General features: G+C 62.8%; 1 protein-coding gene across 1 annotated transcript; it reads right to left on the bottom strand.

The window, feature by feature from the left end:
* Nucleotides 1-6679: 6679 nt before the first annotated feature.
* On the bottom strand, nucleotides 6680-14212 carry MKNK2 (MAPK interacting serine/threonine kinase 2). Its single transcript, XM_061356017.1, has 13 exons — nucleotides 14116-14212; nucleotides 12318-12399; nucleotides 12101-12202; nucleotides 11896-11993; nucleotides 10998-11077; nucleotides 10581-10654; nucleotides 10383-10487; nucleotides 10044-10099; nucleotides 9784-9879; nucleotides 7928-8122; nucleotides 7670-7834; nucleotides 7529-7572; nucleotides 6680-7291 (listed from the first exon to the last, which is right to left on the bottom strand). The coding sequence occupies exons 1-13, from the start codon at nucleotides 14161-14163 to the stop codon at nucleotides 7024-7026; spliced, it is 1413 nt and encodes a 470-aa protein (XP_061212001.1). The 5' UTR covers nucleotides 14164-14212; the 3' UTR covers nucleotides 6680-7023.
* Nucleotides 14213-17850: the final 3638 nt, after the last annotated feature.

Raw genomic sequence — 17850 nt, 5'->3', positions numbered from 1 at the left:
CGAGCCTCCGCCATCCCCAGGACACCCTGCCGGGGCTGTGGGCGCTGCTGAGCCCGGGCCTGGAGCGCTGCGGGCATCACGCACCCCTGGGTGCTCACCGACGGCCACCAGGAGGGGCCGGAGCAGGGATTTGTGCTCCTCGGGGTAATTCCATCTCCCCGGTCCCTGTTTCCCGTTCCCCCGATCTCTGTTCAGCTCCTTTGCAGAATGGCCTCGGTTCGAAGGTGCTCGGCGGGGAGCTGCCCTCTCTGCCCCTTGTTTGCCATGCGTGATGGTTTGGAACACAAAGACAGGCTCTCGATACCGATTCAAAGCTTCCCGACGCTTGTAGGGCTCAGGGATCGCAGCCGCTGTGGCCACCGTGGCACATTGCAGCGGTGGTGCTACGCCACTAATGTCGATGGAGAGCTTCCAGCCTGGTTTTGTATCATGTTATCAGATAGCTGTACCTGCTGCCCTGTGTGCTGGCTGCTGTCTGCTCAGGCCTTAAAGCCATCTTCACGCTTCCCATGGGGAGGTTGGGAAGCTCCTTGTAGCCACAGCCCTGGGGTTCAGAGCTGGCTGTGCTCCCGCTGCCCTCTGGAACCTGCTCTGTGCCTGCAGGAATGAGGAGAAGCCTTTGGAGGAGCAGCTTTTCCCATGAAATCTTTCTTAGTCCCAACCGAACATTAAATACAGATGGATTCTCTGTTAAAAACTACATCCTTTTGTCTTTCACGCCGTTCGCTTGGCACATCACACACTCACACCCCCTTGCTTGCCAAGCTCCTTCCGTGCAGTTCAGCATCACAAAAGTGGTACCTGAATGCCTGCCCTGTCCCTGCTCAGTCCTGTTCGGGTGCTCCATTCGGGCCATAAACATTAGAGGGAGCTAAAGGCTACTGCATGCACCCAAGTGGGTGGCTGGACGCTGGGTTGGACAGGGGTGGCCTGGAGCCTCATCCCAGGGCAGGGGGACACGGGTCCTTCAGGTCCAGGAGTGCTGCCCCTGGGTCTGTTGTGAACAGATGGGTGGTTTAGGGTCACTCAGTGCCCATCAAAGGCATTAGCAAGAGCAGTTCTAATACGATTGATGAAGGTATGAGTGAAGAATTCGATGGCGAGGTTCACTCTATTCTTACGTGAGGAACATCAAGGTTAAATTGAGCTAAAGATGACTGGTACAGAGACTGCAGGCACAAAGTAAGGGAGACCCTCCTGTTGAGTACTGAGGTTCAGTTTTAATCTTAGTCTTAATCTCTGATTCTATGCTGTATAGAGGATCCTGTTAAAACAATTCCCTGGAGTCAAAGGACATCATCAGCTTTCTCAGCATTCCTCAACAGGCAGAGGGGTGAGTGTCACTGAGCAGAACTAACAGCCCAGGTAAACAACGAGCTCAAAAGGTCCTATCTTGGGACCACTATTTATAGGGTCATAAGGTGTGTGGCTTTAGTCAGCAGTGAATTTCCACCCTGACCTCAGTTCTGTGTGGGTTCTAACAGTTGTGTTCCAGGTTGCCAGGGAATGACTGATCAGCCAAAAGAGCTGGTACAATCAGGAGTACCCAACCATTTGGATCTCTATTTGCCACTCCCTACCTTTGCCAGGGAGTGCCCAGCACCCAGCTCCTTGCACTGTGCAAAGCCTGAGGTTAATGGGAATTCACAGAATCCCAGCCTGGTTTGGGTTGGAAGGGACCTTAAAGCTCCTCCAGCTCCAACCCCTGCCACGGGCAGGGACCCCTTCCACTGGAGCAGCTTGCTCCAAGCCCCTGTGTCCAACCTGGCCTTGAGCACTGCCAGGGATGGGGCAGCCACAGCTTCTCTGGGCACCCTGTGCCAGCGCCTCAGCACCCTCACAGGGAAGAGCTTCTGCCTAAGAGCTCAGCTCAGTCTCCCCTCGGGCAGGTTCAAGCCATTCCCCCTAAGAACAGAAGAATCCTGAGCACAGAACAAGCCACCGCGTCACCCGAAGCCCCACTGACCGGCTACATCAACCAGGCCACCCCGGTGCCTCTGCAGTGGCCCCTTTACTGTCATGGTGCCACCGGGCCAGCATGGGTGGCATCGCTGCTGCTCTTGCTGTGGGGCTTTTCTTCAATGCAAATCAACACAGACTTATTTATAGCACCTTCTCCCAGCAGGAGAGCCTATTTTGGGCTGATGCTCCAGCACCAGAGCAGCGCAGGTTATTTTAACCCTGTGCTAGGTTATTTTCAGAGCTGCTCTTCTCTGCACGTGCTCTGAGATGGTTTCCAACTACCAGGTGCTTTCTCGGTGTGGTGTGAGAAGGGGTGGGGGGAAGAGGGACCGTATGAAGCAATCTGATAGAGATTCAAAACCAAACCATCCTCTGCAGCAAAGCTGCCTTTGACTCACTGCATCCACACAGCATCTTGGATGGGAACCTGGAGAGGTAGAGCCGAACAAACATCATGAAGCTCAACAAGGGCAGTACAAGGCCCTGCCCCTGGGTCAGGGCAATCCCAAGCATAAACACAGGCTGGGGGAGACTGGATGGAGCAGCTCTGAGAACCCCCCCTGCAGCCCTGCTCCAGCTCTGGGGCAGCAGCACAAGGGGGACCTGGAGCTGGTGGAGCGAAGCCAGAGGAGGCCATGGAGATGCTGCGAGGGCTGGAGCAGCTCTGCTCTGGAGCCAGGCTGAGAGAGCTGGGCTGGGGCAGCCTGGAGAAGAGAAGGCTCCTGAAGGGGAGACCTTAGAGCAGCTCCAGTGCCTAAAGGGGCTGCAGGAAACCTGGAGAGGGGCTTGGGACAAGGGCCTGTAGGGACAGGGCAAGGGGAATGGCTTGAACCTGCCCGAGGGGAGACTGAGCTGAGCTCTTAGGCAGAAGCTCTTCCCTGTGAGGGTGCTGAGGCGCTGGCACAGGGTGCCCAGAGAAGCTGTGGCTGCCCCATCCCTGGCAGTGCTCAAGGCCAGGTTGGACACAGGGGCTTGGAGCTGCTCCAGTAGCAGGGGTTGGAACTGGATGAGCTTTAAGGTCTGGAGCAGCCCCGAGACTCCTAGAGCCGCCCTGTCCAGGTCCAGATGCTGCAGGCAGCAGCTGCACCATTTATCTGGGGGATTTCTTGGCCACTTTGGGGCTGCACTCACCCATGTGCAGAGCCAGGGGCGGCCCCATCCTCACAAGTGGGGGTGCCACGGAGCAGGGGCTGCCAGGGCCGCACCAGGCAGGGTGTCCCCTGCAGCCACAGCGATGGCACCCCCATGGCACAGGACTGGAAAACACTCACCAGCCCAGAAAATACCTTAGAAATCAAAGTAGATGACAAGAAACCTCAACAGCATCTTCTGAGCCCACCGGAGAAAGCACAGGGGGGCTCAGGGAACCCTTCTCCTCATCACCACTCCTTCCCACTCCCCCTGTCCCATTCCCATCCCACCACCCCCTTTCCTCTTGCTTGTTTCCCCCTCCCCACCCTGCCCCATGGCTGTAGGCTGGGAATGGGCCCCAGCGGGCTCGGAAGGGTGGCAGGGCAGCAGCAGTGCTGCACTGGGACCCCGCAGTGCCCCTGTGGGGCTACAGCAGCTTGCACCACCCCACTGGGAAAAGTGAGTCAGGGCCTGAGCCACTGCCAGCCCCATTCCTGGCATCCCAAGCAGCTCCAGCCCTGCACTGGGATGGAGCTGGTGGAGACGCAGGACAGCACTGGGGAGAGCCCTTGGGATGGATGTTGCGACCCCCAGCAACCACAGCCTCACCCTATAGATGTCAATGCATTTTTATTAAATTCTTACAAAACAGAATACAAAATTCTGGAATCAACAACTGTTATAAAGGAAAACTTCAATTCAGCTGTATCAGGTCACCTGGTACATACAGTAAAGTGCTTGGTTTTATGGTTTTGTCTTTTTTTTTTTTCCTTGTTTTCTTGGTTTTTTATTTTTTTGTGGGTTTTTTGCGGGTTTCTTTGCCCCTGTTTCAGTTTCAGGTCGCAGCCAGCCCCCGAGCAGAGGCCGCTCTTGTACAAACCAGCAGTGCGCTCACAAGACTCTTGTCAACCCAGCTTTGGCAGTCTTTTTCCATTGTAAAGTAGAGAAAGTTTCTCCTGTTCTCATAAAAACAAAGTTAGCTTCACAGTAAACGTTTCTAACCAGTTCTAAGTGGAGTTAGTTGGCTGAAGGAAGGGCGGGGGGGAAGGAGAGGAAGCCAAAACGCTTAATATTTCCAGCCTAAAAAAGAAATAATAATAATAATAATAATCTTTTTGAAGTTGGTTTCCAAGACAGATGCTCTATGGGGGAAGGGAAAGGGGGGGAAGACTTTGAAAGAGGAAGAGGAGGAACAAGGGTGGTGGTGAGAGGGATTTAGCTGGTGCTGGACCACGGGTCAGGGAGCATCTGTCTGGAAGCATCCCCCCTTGAGAGGTGCTGGTGGCAGGGAGGGGATGTCCGGCCCTGGCACAAGCATCTCGCCAACGGTGCGGGGCACCCATGGGTGCACAGAGGTGTTTCAGAGCCCATCCCCTGGCTCTAGAGGCATTTCAGGTGCTCCATACACACACAGAGCAGAGCTCACATCCTGGCCTCCATGGACACCAGGCTCCATCACCAACCTGACCCCTGAGCCAAAACACGGCACCAAACCCGGGGCTGAGCAACCGGTGAGGAGCTCGATGCTCCCGGGATGTCCATCCCCTCAATGCCATCACACCAGCAGAACACCCATGGGGACAAGCTCCCACACGCACGGGTCACCCAGGCCGCTCACCAGCCTTCGGAACAGTGGGTGCATACATAGATCTAAAAGGATCCTCACATGGGAAGAGGGGGAAGCTCAGTTTGCCAACAAAGGCATGGGGAGGGGGGGGTGGCAGGAACAAACAACACAGATCTTATAGCCACCCCCCTGCCATCCCCTTCCCATGGGGAGGTTTAAAAGCAAGAAGAACCCAGGCTGCGGCGTGCAGCACCACCGACAGCTTCCACACCCCCAGCTCGAGGCATCGCACACTGTACAGCGTTCAAGTATTTCTTAATATAAGACAACGAGGAATTATCTACAACTGATAAAACAAAATAAGCTCTAAAAAAAAAAAAGTCATGTACAATCAAGATGGATTTTGTTTTGTCTTGCTTTAAAGGAGGCCTCTCCAGGGCATCCCGGTGCCGGAGGGGGTGTCCCCTCACCACCACCCCGCACAGTGTGGACCAGGGCGGGGAGAGAGGAGATAGCAAGTGGGAGGCAGTTTTTGGGGGGGATGGAGAGGGGAAAACCCACCCTCCCTGACCCACAGATGCCACTCAGTGGAAGGGCAAGAAGAGAAGTCCCTGGCCCAAACTTCATCAAGACCCCGATCATCATCTCCCACGGTAACTCACACACACCTCCCTGAAACAAAACCAACATATATTGCATAGTATTGCTGTCAGCAGTTTTAAAATCAAAAGGAGAACTTTCCCCCTCGGGAGACAGTGACTGTCCTCAGCTGAAGACCCCAAAGCAAGCTCCCAAAGCCTCCACCTGTGCACACAAGGGACTGAGGCTGCTTTTGCAAGGTATAAAGCTCAAAGCAGTGGATGGGAAGGGAAAGGAGGTTCCCGATGAAGGGGACATGGGGATGGTGGCACGAGCTGTGCTGGGGAGCGGGTCTGGTGCAGGGGGTGCCTGGAAGAGCTGGACCTGATCCAGCCCCACGCAGCAGCAACCAGCCAAGGGCCTTGCCCTAATGCAGCATCCCAAGTGCTGCGTTCCCTCCTTGCCCAAAGCTCTGAGCAAAGGGCAGCGCCATGCATGCAGACGTGTGGACACACATGAACACGGACATGTGGACACACATGAACACGGACACGTGGACACATGCACATGCATCAACATGCTCAGCTCTCCCTGGCCACCCATCACACCCTGCACTGCCCTGCTACTGCTGCCGACCCCAAACCCTCCAGCCCCACATCCCAAGCTCTCCCTGGCTGCACCCTACTCTGTAGCCCATGGGTGCTGCCGCCAGCTCAGCCGCTCACCCCACAAGCACAGCACCTTGGGGTGCTCAGCACCCCCAGCCCATCCTGCAACAGCAGCCTCAGGGCCAGCCCGAAGCCCTTTAAAGGGTGTCCTTTGCTTTCTGTGGAGCATCTGCTATGCCCAGAGGGGCTGCTCCAGCCACCCTGCAGACCTCATTCCCTCTGCACCTCCCTAAGAGCACATCCACTGGCAAGCAGCCCTTCCAGAACCAGGGATACAACACCCACCCCAGCACAAGAGCATGGCCCAATGCTTGCGCATCCCCCTGGCTCTGACCTTACCCCCAGGAGCCACCATCCAGAGCACGGGAGCAAAGGAAGACAATTCCCTGTGCCCTGTAGAGAAGCACAGCTTAGCAGTTTAAAACCAACAAGAACTGAAGGGGAGAAGGAAGGACAAAGGGGGGAATAGCTTATTCTGGAAGCAGGCTGCTGAGCAGAGAGGGTGGCTCGGGGGGATGCGGAGCTGCTCCCTCGCTGGCACCATCTCCCCCCGGCCCAAGCAGTTCCCTGCACAGCACCCATCACATCCCCCCGGAGCACGGCGTGGGGGGCTCCCAGCACCCAGGGTGGGGGTCCTGGGGGATCTGCCCCGACACAGGGGGAAGCCCTGCAGCTCCGAGGGGAGGGAGGAGGCTCCTGCCCAACCGCTGCTGTTGCAAAGGCGAGCGAGGGTCTTTTGTTCACAGTAGGAAAGGAGCCGAGATGGTCGGGTACAAAGAGTCCTTTGGTGTCGGGATGGGGACGGGGGGGGGATGTCAGCGGAGAAGCCAAGAGTCAGGAAACAAAAGGTCCGTGTGTCTGTCGGGTGTCCTTGAGCGGGCCCTGGGTGCAGCAGCCTCCTGCTCCATTCAATACCTTAGCACAAGAAGAACATCTTGAAGAACCCCTCCCGCCCCGACCTACAAGATCAGCACAGCCTTGGAAACCAGCCACAGGGACGAGTCCTGATCTTGCCACCAGCCAGAAACAGTGGGGCTCGGGGGGGGGGAAAGGGGGGGAAGAACAAAGGAGGAGGAGGGGGACAACAGCGGGTACAGCAGGTCTGCGGGCCACAGCTCAGGCTTGGTCGGCCACCAGGACCAGTGGGGCCACGAGGTGCTGCCCGGTGGCCACTGCCTTGGCCAGGCTGCTCTTCTGCCGCCGCTTGGCCAGCTTGGACTCGGAGGGGGGGGAGAGCTGCATGGCCCGTGAGGTAGCTTTGATGATGATGGGTCGTGCTTCCTCCTCCGCCTCATCCTCCTCATCCTCATCGCGCCGCGTCAGCTGGCGATTGACGGCCATGGCCTCGGCAGCAAAGGAGGTGAGCTCTTTGGCACTGCTGTTCCTGCGGGGAGGCAGGGGCTCAGGGGGGGAATGGGGGGCAAACACTGGGGTGTCCCTCTCTGCACTCAGGCCGGTCAGGCACCAACATGGCTTAAACCCGAATCACACACTGCAACCGCTGCCCAGAGCTATGACAGAGCCCCCCCCCCCCAAAAAAGCAGCAACTGGGGAAAGGGGGCAGGATTTGGGGGGCTGGGATGTGCCCCCCCATCCCAGGGCCACCCTGCAGGATGCTCACCTCTGCAGGATGATGGGGGTCGGCAGGGTGTTATCCGGGGCGCACTGCAAGGAAACACAGCCGGTCAGAGCCGGGCACCCCATAGGAGGGTGAACCCCACCCCAGCTTTGGGGAGCAGAGATGGGGGGCAGCAGCACTCACCCCCTGCACCCAGGGGTGCTCCAGGACCTGGGCTGCGCTGAGCCGCTTCTTGGCATCTCTCACCAACAGCTTGGAAATGAGATCTTTGGCTCCGAAGGAGATGTGCGCCCAGTCCTTGTCGGGGAACTCGTACTTCCCCTCCTGGATGCTTTCGAAGAGCATGTTCTGGGGGAGAGGGGAGAGGGAGAAGGGGCTGAACTGGGAGCGCTGGAGCCGAAGGGGAGCTGAGTGCAGGCGCTGCCGCGGTGCTCCGTGTACCTGGCACGTGTGGCACGCCTCGCCCCGGTCCCAGCCGCAGTCGGAGCCGCAGTGACCCACGAAGGGGGGGTACCCGCTCAGCATGATGTACAGGATGACCCCCAGGCTCCACAGGTCGCAGCGCTTGTCGTAGATGGACGCCTCCTCGTTGAAGGCTTCCACCACTTCTGGGGCCATGTACTCGGCAGAGCCACACTGGGGGAGAGGTGGGAGTGAGCCCCAGCACGGGGGTCCCAAAGGATGGGGAACTGGAGGGGGAATCCCGCCGGAGCTATGGGGCTGCACCCCCTGAAATGAGGGTGCAAACCCAGGGTGCAGGGCAAGGCACCACTGGTGGGTTCCCCACCACAGACCTGCCCCCACTGGGGGTCACCCAACAGTGAGGCTGCCACCCCAAAAAAGCCTCAATCACAGAATCAGCTGTTTTGGAAAAGCCCTTTAAGAGCATCCAGTCCAACTGCTCCCAGCAGTGCCAAGGCCGCCCCTAACCCATGGCACTGAGGGGGTGTGAACCCTTGCAGGGCCGGTGCCTGCAGCCCTGCCCTGGGCAGCCTGTTCCAATGCCTGAGCACCCTCTGGGGCAGGAATTGTTCCTCAGCTCCATCTAAACCTGCCCTGGTGCAGCTTGAGGCCGGTTCCTCTTGTCCCATCCCTTGTTCCCTGGGAGCAGAGCCCACCCCCTCCTCCTGGGCACCCCCTCAGGCAGCACCAGGGAAGCCGGACCCACAGCTCCCAGCACCACCCAACCGGCTCAGCGGGGCAGCGTCCGTCCCATCCGGTCCCATCCTGTTCCATTCCCATGGCCTGGGAGCGGCTGGGAAGCAGCAGGGATGAGCCTGCTCTGCCTGTTCCCAAGCCCGGGGAGCAGGCAGGGATCCGGGGCGGGAGGAGTTAACCCTGACGCAAGCCCTGTTCCCATATCGCTCCAGGGACTCTGGGGCTTTCCAGCGCGCCTGACCCGCACGCAGCCCACACGGGGCCTCGTGACCAGGGGAGCAGCAAGCTGCAGCCAGCAGATAATCAGGGGCTGTCACAGAGCGAGAGAGGCCCCAGCAGCTGATGCCACCACGAGAGACAAAACACAAACACAGCCCAACAGCACCCAGCGCCAGGCTTAACCCTGCAGGGACCAGGGTGCTGCGCCCCAGCCCTTGTTGAGAACGGGGGAACCGGGGGCACCTCCGGGATGCAGAGCCTGCCCCAAAAGGAGGGTAAAGGAGAAGGAATAAAGGGGGGGGGCAGTGTGTTTTGGCCCCCACCTCTGCCGTTGTGCACCCCAAAAACACCGGGGTGCAGGGCAGCACCCTGCAGGGGGGCATCCCTGCTGCTGGAGATAAGGAGAGCGGGGATTTCTGCAGTGGTGCTGGTGGGGAGCATGGGATGGATGGGCACAGGCTCAGTGCCCCCGCACAGATCTGTGCAGCACAGGGGTCACCCCACAAGCTTTGGGGTGCCCACAATGCATTGCAAGCAGGCAGCACCCCCCGGTGTGTGTGTGGGGAGCCCCCTGTCCCCCACTACCCGGCAGTCCCAGCGGCAGCCCCGGCCCCTCTCCTGACCCACTTCTCCCTGCAGCAGCCTCGGCGCAGCCACGGGGCCCTGGCTGTTGCTAAGGGCTCGCAGCAGCCCGGGCTCTGCGCCAGCCCCCCCGGTCCCCCCCCCGCATTATGCAACCGCAGCTCGGCACCGCGGGGGGGGCGGGACACGGAGCCTCAGCCCCCAGAGCAATGGGATGGGATGGGGGGGGCTGCATGAGCAGCATGGGGGTACCTGGGGGGGTGCCCTAGGACCTATGGGGTATCTGTTGGGGGGGGCCCCCGGGACCACTGACAATGCCCTCCCTGCGCTGTGCTTACCGGGGTGAGCAGCTCCGGGGTGGAGATGGGGGAGCAGTCGCCGTTGAGTTTGATGCCACTTCCCAGGTCAAAGTCACAGATCTTCACTGGGGAGACCTTGGGGGGGGGAAGGAGAAGTGGTGACCCCTGGGGTCCACAGCCTCGTGTCACCCCCTGTTAACGCCTGGATGTGCCATGCTTTACACCCCCCCCATGCGATGCCCCATGGGGACACACCGCATCTCCCCCCCCCAGGGACCCACTCCCCGCTCCCCACTCACATGGTCCAGGCTCTCACACAGGATATTTTCCGGTTTTAGATCCCTGTGTGCAATTCCTGCAGGGAATAAAGAGAGGATGAGGGCAAAAATCCAGCCCCCCCCCCCACTGAAAGGCCTGGGGGTGGCACTGGGAGCCCTCCCTCCCCACCCCAAATCACTGCCTGCACCGTGGCAAAGGGCAGGGATCGCTGCTGGCCCCGAGTCCCAGCTGAACCGGAGGAACAGGCTCGGCACCAAGCTCCTCGTGATGCGGCTGGGCCTGACCCTGCGCGCCCAGGGCCAGCGGTAGCCCCTGGGCAGGAGGATGCGGGGATGGATGCAGGGGGGGGCCCAGCTCACCCTTGTTGTGCAGAAAGTGCAGGGCGCTGGCGATGTCCCGCACCACCACGCTGGCCTCCAGCTCGTTGAAGTGGCGCCTCCGGTGGATGTGGGTCAGGATGGAGCCTGCGGGCAGGTGAGAACAGAGCAGGGCTCGGGGGGGGGTCCTGCTGCTAACCCCAACCCCAACCCTAACGCCAACCCCAGCCCCACGCTCACCTCCTCTCATCTTCTCGAACACCAGGTAAAACCTCTCCTCTTCCTCAAAGAACTCGATCAGCTCCAGGACGTTCCTGCAGGGATCAATGACATCAGCCCAGCAGCCCCCCTGAACCCACTGCATCCCCATAGAGCGGGTCCTGGGTGAGGACGTGGAACAAAACCAGGTTTCCAGTGATTGAAACCACACTGGTTGGGGCCCCGGCTCCGTTCCAGGGGGGAGAGGGACTCTGGGAGCCCAGCTCTGCTCCCTAATTGCTCGCAGACCCTCCTGGCTCGCTCGCCCTGCTCAGCGAGACTGTGGCCGTGCTCAGCTCAGCTCCAGTTTGGCTGCCTCAGCCCCCGTTGTCATGGCAAAACCACTTCATGTCCCCCCGAGATGCTCCCAAGGCCAAGGGTGCCTCGGTCCCACGGTACCTGTGTCCCTGGCACTGATACAGCATCTCCACCTCCCTGAAGACCCTGCTGCGGATGTGTCCCAGGCGCTTCTCTATGATCTGAAAGGCAAACAGGGGGATGCTCAGGGAGCGGCACCGATGCTGAGCCCGGTAACCCCGTCACGGCAGCCATGGAGCCGGCGCTGGGGCCGGCTGAGGCAGGCAGGGGCTGCCCGAAGGGGTTAAGGCAGCAGAACAGGCTGTTCCCTGCTCCTGCCAAGCCGCTCCCTCCCGGGCCACAGCCAAGCCGAGGTCCATGTGACGCTGCCCGGCGCTGAGCCATGGTGCTGGAGCAGGGCCCTGCGCCCCAGCGGGTGCTGGATGCGCCATGGGGTGGGCAGGGGGTGCCCACACACGGCCTCAGAGAGGAAAAGCCGGGTGCTGCCGTGCAGCCCTCCCTGCTGCCTCAGTTTCCCCACGGGGGCACCCAAAGGCTCCCCAGGGCCATGGGCAAAGCCACAATCCCCTTGGATTCGGCTGCCTTTTGACACAGAGCCCATCCCAGCTCCTCGCACCGGGGCTGGGAGCCTGTGGGGTGCAGGGCCCTGGGCCCAGCATCCCCTGACCCCAAACGCAGCCGGGGCACTCCTGCAGCAGCCACAAGCCCGCAGGGGCAGAGGGGCGGCCTCCCCGCCAGCACCATCCACCCCTGCTTGCCCCGAGTCTCCCCATGTGCCACGGGCATTGACTTCACCTCCTGCCTCACAGATAGGAGCGTGGCCAAGGGGGTGACCGAGGTGCCACCAGCCCGGCCCCATCCCCACCGCTCCAGCCCATGTCCTGCGCCAGCACCGGGTGCTTGCAGGTGGGTGGGAAGGGAAACTGAGGCAGGGGGTGGGAGGGAGCCGGGTGTGCGGCCCCCAGCAGCAGAGCTTTACCTTCACCGCGTACTCCTTGTTGGTGATGAGGTTCACACAGGACTGGACTCTGGCGTGGGCCCCTTCTCCCAGCACCTCCTCCTGCAGCTGGTAAACATCTGGCAGGGGAGAGGCTGCCTGAGCTCCCGGCCCCACAGCAGCACCGGGCACCTCCACTGCCCCCCAAGCGGGGGCACCAGGAGGGCTCCAGCCCTTCCCCGCTCACCTTCGAACCTGCCCGAGAAGCTGTCGGTTGCTCTGCAGCGCTTCTTCTTCTTGTTCCTTTTCTTGGCGTCAGGGATATCGATGGGCTGACTCGAAGGCATGTCTGGGCCGGAGCAAAGCCACCGCTGTGAGTCAGCCCCGGCCACCCCGCGGCACCCCAAAACCCTCCAGGGAGCTTCAAGAGCCAAGGAGATGCCGGGAGGGCACCCGGAGCTCACCGGGACGGGGCGGGCACTCGAAGTTGAAGACAGGCTCCAGGTGGTTGGATTGGTCGAACTCCAGGTCAAAGGGGTTTTGTCCCTGGGTTTAAGGGGGGAAGAACAGGAGTGAGATGGCAGAGCCGCTGGATCCATCACCACCAGTGCTGAGCCCATGGAGCCTGGGGGGCGCCCCATCGGTGTGGGGTGCTGTGCGCCACCAGGGCATGGTGCTGCTGGAGGCACACAGCACAGCCGGAGGAGGAGGAGGAAAGGTCTGACCACATCTCCTGATGGGGACAGTGCTGGGTCCTGCCCGCACACGGGGGTGAGGAGAGGGATCGGGGCCGCCCGCACCAACCCAGCCCCAATTCTCCACCCAGACCTAACTACAGCGAGGAGGGGGGGGAAAAGCCACCGGGGCAGGATGGGCTCAGAGCCGCCGTGCTCTGTCCTCCCTGCTCCCTGCAAGGTCACGGTGGGCTGGAGCCCGCTCACCCCGCTCCAGTGAGTGCAGTGCCCATCAGGCTGTGACACAGCCGGGACCAGCAGGATCCGTCCCGACCCCAAACCCTCCCCGCTCCCAGGGTCCGCGATGGGCTTGGGACCGGGGGCTCTGGTCCCAGCACCCCCCAGAGCACAGGGGGACCCCGCACGGGGCAGAGCAGCACCGGGGGGTGCTCCCATCCTCCCCAGGTTACGCAATGTGTTTGGGTGGAGGAGGCAGCTCCCGGCCGCGTTCCCAAACCCGCCCCGGTGCCCCGGTGCCCAGGCCGGCCGCCAGCCCCAGCCAAGCCCGGCCACAAGTGCCTGTTTACAGCGGGGCGGCTCTCGGGGGGCCCCACCGCACCCCCCCCCCCATCGAGCATCACCTTGGGGGCAGAACGCTCCTGCCCGGCCCTTTGCCAACTCCCCCCCCCCCCTCAAGAACCCCCTGGATTCACAGCGCACAGCATCGCCCTTCGGGTACCCCCCCCCCAGGGCCCTGCAGCACGGGCAGGATGAGGCCCTCCGGGAGCACCGGGGGGGGGGCTCGGGGGAGCTGGGAGGGAAAAAAGGGGGGGCCCAGGGCCCTGCAGCTCCTGCAGCAGCGACACAAAAGGTTTGGGGGATGGGAGGTGCGGGGCGGCCGCTGAGCACCGGCCCCATCCCCACAGAGGTGCCCCCAACCCCGTCCCCATCCCCAAAGGGCGGGGGGGGGCAGCGCGGACAGAGCCAAGCCCCGGCCTGGGGCCCTGAGCGCAGTTTGAGGCCGCAGCTCCGAGGAGCCGGGCTCGGGGGGCGCTCCCAGCATCCCTCGGAGCCAAACCCGAACAAAGATCCCAAGAGCCGGGACGGGAGCGAGCGCTCGGGGAGCGGGGCCAGCCCCGCACAGACCCCCCCGAGGGGGGCACAGGGGTCGGGGTGACCCCGGCTCCCCCCCCCCCTGCCGGCTGCAGCCGCAGCCCAGGCCCGGGCTGCCAGGCCCTGGCCCTCACACAACAGGTCCCGGCACCCCCCCGGCCCGCACCCCGCTTCCAGAATGGGGTGAACGGGGGCAGCTCCCGGCAGCGCAGCCCCCACGTACCCCACGGCGGGGCCCTATGGGGCCTGCAGCACCCAGCACCCGCGCGGGGCACACAGGGGTCGGGGTGGCTGCGATGCAGCCCTGACCCCCGGGGCAGGGGGGGGTCCCGCTGCTTCCCCCGGTCGGGGGGGTCTCGCTAACGCCCCCCCCCCCCCGCCATGCAGTGGCTGCAGCGCTGCAGGCGCAGGATGCGGCCCCCGCAGCCCGGCCACGGAGCCCCCCCGGTGTGTGTGGGGGGGGGGAGCCCCTTACCTTGAAGGAGCGGTGGAAACCCGGGATCTCCGATTTCTTCTGCACCATCTTGCTGCGGGGGGGGGGAGCGGGGGGCGGCGTTGCGGGGAGAAAAGGGGGGAGGGGGGTGGGAAAAAACCGGGCAGGGGGGGGAGGGAGGCGGAGGGAGCCCGGGGGGGGGGGAGGCCGAGACCTGCGGGAGGGGAGCGCGGTCAAGCGGCTGCGGCCCCGCACCGAGCCCCCGGTCCCCGCCGGTCCCGGTACCGCGGCCCGGCCCAGCCCGCACCGCCGCCCGCTCCGCTCCGCTCCGCGCCGCCGCCAGGAGGGGACGCGCGGCTCCCGCCCCCCGACGCCTTTATAGAGGCGGCCGCGGCCCGCCCCGGCCCGCCCCGGGAAGGGGACATCCCCCGGGCCTCCATCGGGGACACGAACACCCCCCCCGGGCCCCTCAGCGGGAACGTGAGCACCCAGCGGGGACTCGAGCACCCCCGACCCCTCCCGTACTGAGCCGCGCACCCCCGCGCTGCACTGGGGCTCCCCCTGTCCAGGGACCAGCCTGTTCCTGCCCCCCTGTGCTGCGGTCAGAGACAGGGGCACCCCCCGGACACCCCCCCTGCACCGCACACAGGGATAGGGGCACCCCCCTGCACTGCACACAGGGATAGGGGCACCCCCACTGCACTGCACACAGGGGCTACCCCCCTCGCACCGCACACAAGGATAGGGGCACCCCCCTGCACCGCACACAGGGACAGGGGCACCCCCCCTGCACTGCACACAGGGATAGGGGCACCCCCCTGCACTGCACACAGGGATAGGGCATCTCCTCCGCACCGCACACAAGGATAGGGGCACCCCCCTGCACCGCACACAGGGACAGGGGCACCCCCCCTGCACTGCACACAGGGATAGGGGCACCCCCCCTGCACTGCACACAGGGATAGGTCATCTCCCCCGCACTGCACACAGGGACAGGGGCACCCATCACGCCCCTGCACTGCACACAGGGGCACCCATCACCCCCATGCACTGCACACAGGGACAGGGGCACCCATCACCCCCCCTGCACCAGGGGGCAATAACATCCCCCAGGCACCCCAACCACCCCCCCCAGCACAGGGACGTGGGCACCCCTGGACACCCCCCCACTGTCCCCAGGGACCCCCCTTGGGGACCCCCCTGCACGCAGGGACAAGGACACTGCGGCTCCGTGTTCACTTTCTGTGCCCCTGAGGCTCAGGGCGGGGGGGGGCAGCCTTGACCCCCCCATCCCAAACATGGCACGAGTGGGGCCGTGCTCAGCCCCACGTCCAGGCCCGCCCCAATGATGGGGGGGGGGGCAGCAGGACGCAGGGTCACGTCCCTCAGCCCCTGTGGGATGCACCCAGCGCTGGTGGCAATGGTGGGGGGGGGCACCATGGACAGGGCCCCCCCATTGCGGGCTCACCCCGAGTCCCCCCCACCTCGCGTGACGCCAGCGGGGCCGAGCACAGGCGCGCTCCTGGCGCTGAGCAGGGCCAATGGCGGCGGCACCGCGGTCCATGACTTCACCGCCCGCGCCGCGCATTGGCTGCGGCCCCGGCGCCGTCGCAGGCGCTGACTGCGCCTCACGTCACAGCCCCCCCCCCCCCCCCAGCTGCCCCCCAACTGCTCCTGCCCCCCGCTTTGGGGATGTGCCAGGGCAGGACTCACAGCCCCACAGAGCCATTGCTGGGGGGGGGGGGCACACACACACCCCCACACCGCAGGGGGGTCCCAAACCCGCTTCCCACGCACCCAATCCCATCCGAATCCAACCAAATTCCTGCTCTTCCAGGCCCTGGCGCTCGCTCAGGAGCATCCGGGCAGCCTGGAGCTCTCTTCACCAGCGCTGCTGCTGAGGCCTCCCCAGTGAGCAGAGATGGGGGGCCGGGGGGTGGCAGGGGTTTGGCTGCCATGGGCAGGGGATGGAGAAGGGACAGGGACGGTGCCGCGGGGCGCGCTGGCCCCTGGGGGTGACTGCGGAGCATCCGGATGCCTCCCAAATTGCGCACGCTGCCATGTAGGTCAGCACGGTAATGACAGGGCGGCAGCGCTGGCACCCGCAGCCCCCGGGGGAGACCCAGGGGTGCAGCACGGACAGCGAGGGGTGGCCAAGAGCTTGCCCAGCCTGCGGGTCCTCGGCATCACACGGGTGCTGGAGCACTCACTGCGTGTGCAATGCGTGTACTCACTGCCTGTGTGCTGTGTGCTCACTGCGTGTGCTGTGTGCTCACTGCGTGTGCGCTGTGTGCTCACTGCGTGTGTGATGTGTGCTCACTGCGTGTGTGCTGTGTGCTCACTGCGTGTGTGCTGTGTGCTCACTGCGTGTGTGCTGTGTGCTCACTGCGTGTGTGCTGTGTGCTCACTGCGTGTGTGCTGTGTGCTCACTGCGTGTGTGCTGTGTGCGCACTGTGTGTGTGCTGTGTGCTCACTGCGTGTGCGCTGTGTGCTCACTGCGTGTGTGCTGTGTGCTCACTGTGTGTGTGCTGTGTGCTCACTGCGTGTGTGCTGTGTGCTCACTGCGTGTGTGCTGTGTGCTCACTGCGTGTGTGCTGTGTGCTCACTGCGTGTGTGCTGTGTGCTCACTGTGTGTGTGCTGTGTACTCACTGCCTGTGTGCTGTGTGCTCACTGCGTGTGCTGTGTGCTCACTGCGTGTGCGCGCGCGTGTGTGTGTGTATGTGTGTGTGTGTGTGCTCACTGCGTGTGCAATGCGTGTGCTCACTGCATGTGTGCTGTGTGCTCACTGCGTGTGCTGTGTGCTCACTGCGTGTGTGCTGTGTGCTCACTGCGTGTGTGCTGTGTGCTCACTGCGTGTGTGCTGTGTGCTCACTGTGTGTGTGCTGTGTGCGCACTGTGTGTGCAGTGTGTGTGCTCACTGCATGTGTGCTGTGGGCTCACTGCGTGTGTGCTGTGTGCTCACTGCGTGTGCAATGCGTGTGCTCACTGTGTGTGCTGTGTGCTCACTGCGTGTGTGCTGTGTGCTCACTGCGTGTGCTGTGTGCTCACTGCGTGTGTGCTGTGTGCTCACTGTGTGTGCTGTGTGCTCACTGCGTGTGTGCTGTGTGCTCACTGCGTGTGTGCTGTGTGCTCACTGTGTGTGCAATGCATGTGCTCACTGTGTGTGTGCTGTGTGTTCACTGCATGTGTGCTGTGTGCTCACTGCGTGTGTGCTTTGTGCGCACTGTGTGTGCAACGCGTGTGCTCTGTGTCATGGCACCTGCATGTCTGGGGCATGCCTGCTGCATGTGGCCATGCATGACCTTTGTGTGTTTGGTGAACGCCAGGCGCACGCTCCCTGTGTGCTGCTGCATGCTCTGCATGCTCAATGCACGCTCACTGCATGCTCACTGCATGCTCATTGCAGCCAGGCATGGTGAGAGCACTGGGTCTCAGGCTGGGGGAGCAGGGAGCGAGCATCCGTGTACTCGCCATGCATTCACAAGAGCACAAACACACACACGTGTGCGAGGGCAAAGCAGGAGGCAGGAGGTGCCCAACATGCGTGTGCAGGCAGCACATGTGTGCACACACATGCAGGTGCAGCCACTCCAGGTGTGTTGCTGCAGGGTCATGCGGTTGCTCTAGGGGTGGCTCGCACACGCATGCACATGCACACATGCACATGTGCACACACACACATGATCGTGCTGGTGCTGTCCCATGTGTGGGGCTCTCCCCCTCCTGCACAGTTTGGTGCATGCAGGGTCCAGCAAGAATCCCCCTTGGAGCCCACC

This window comes from Neopsephotus bourkii, unplaced genomic scaffold (assembly GCF_033783945.1).
Source record: "Neopsephotus bourkii isolate Nb327-2 ecotype Australia unplaced genomic scaffold, CSIRO-AGI_Nbou_v1 NB_838, whole genome shotgun sequence".
Classification (NCBI taxonomy): Eukaryota; Metazoa; Chordata; class Aves; order Psittaciformes; family Psittacidae; genus Neopsephotus; species Neopsephotus bourkii.
The sequence above is the reverse complement of the archived record's forward strand: the minus strand, read 5'-3'. Positions and strand labels throughout refer to the sequence as shown.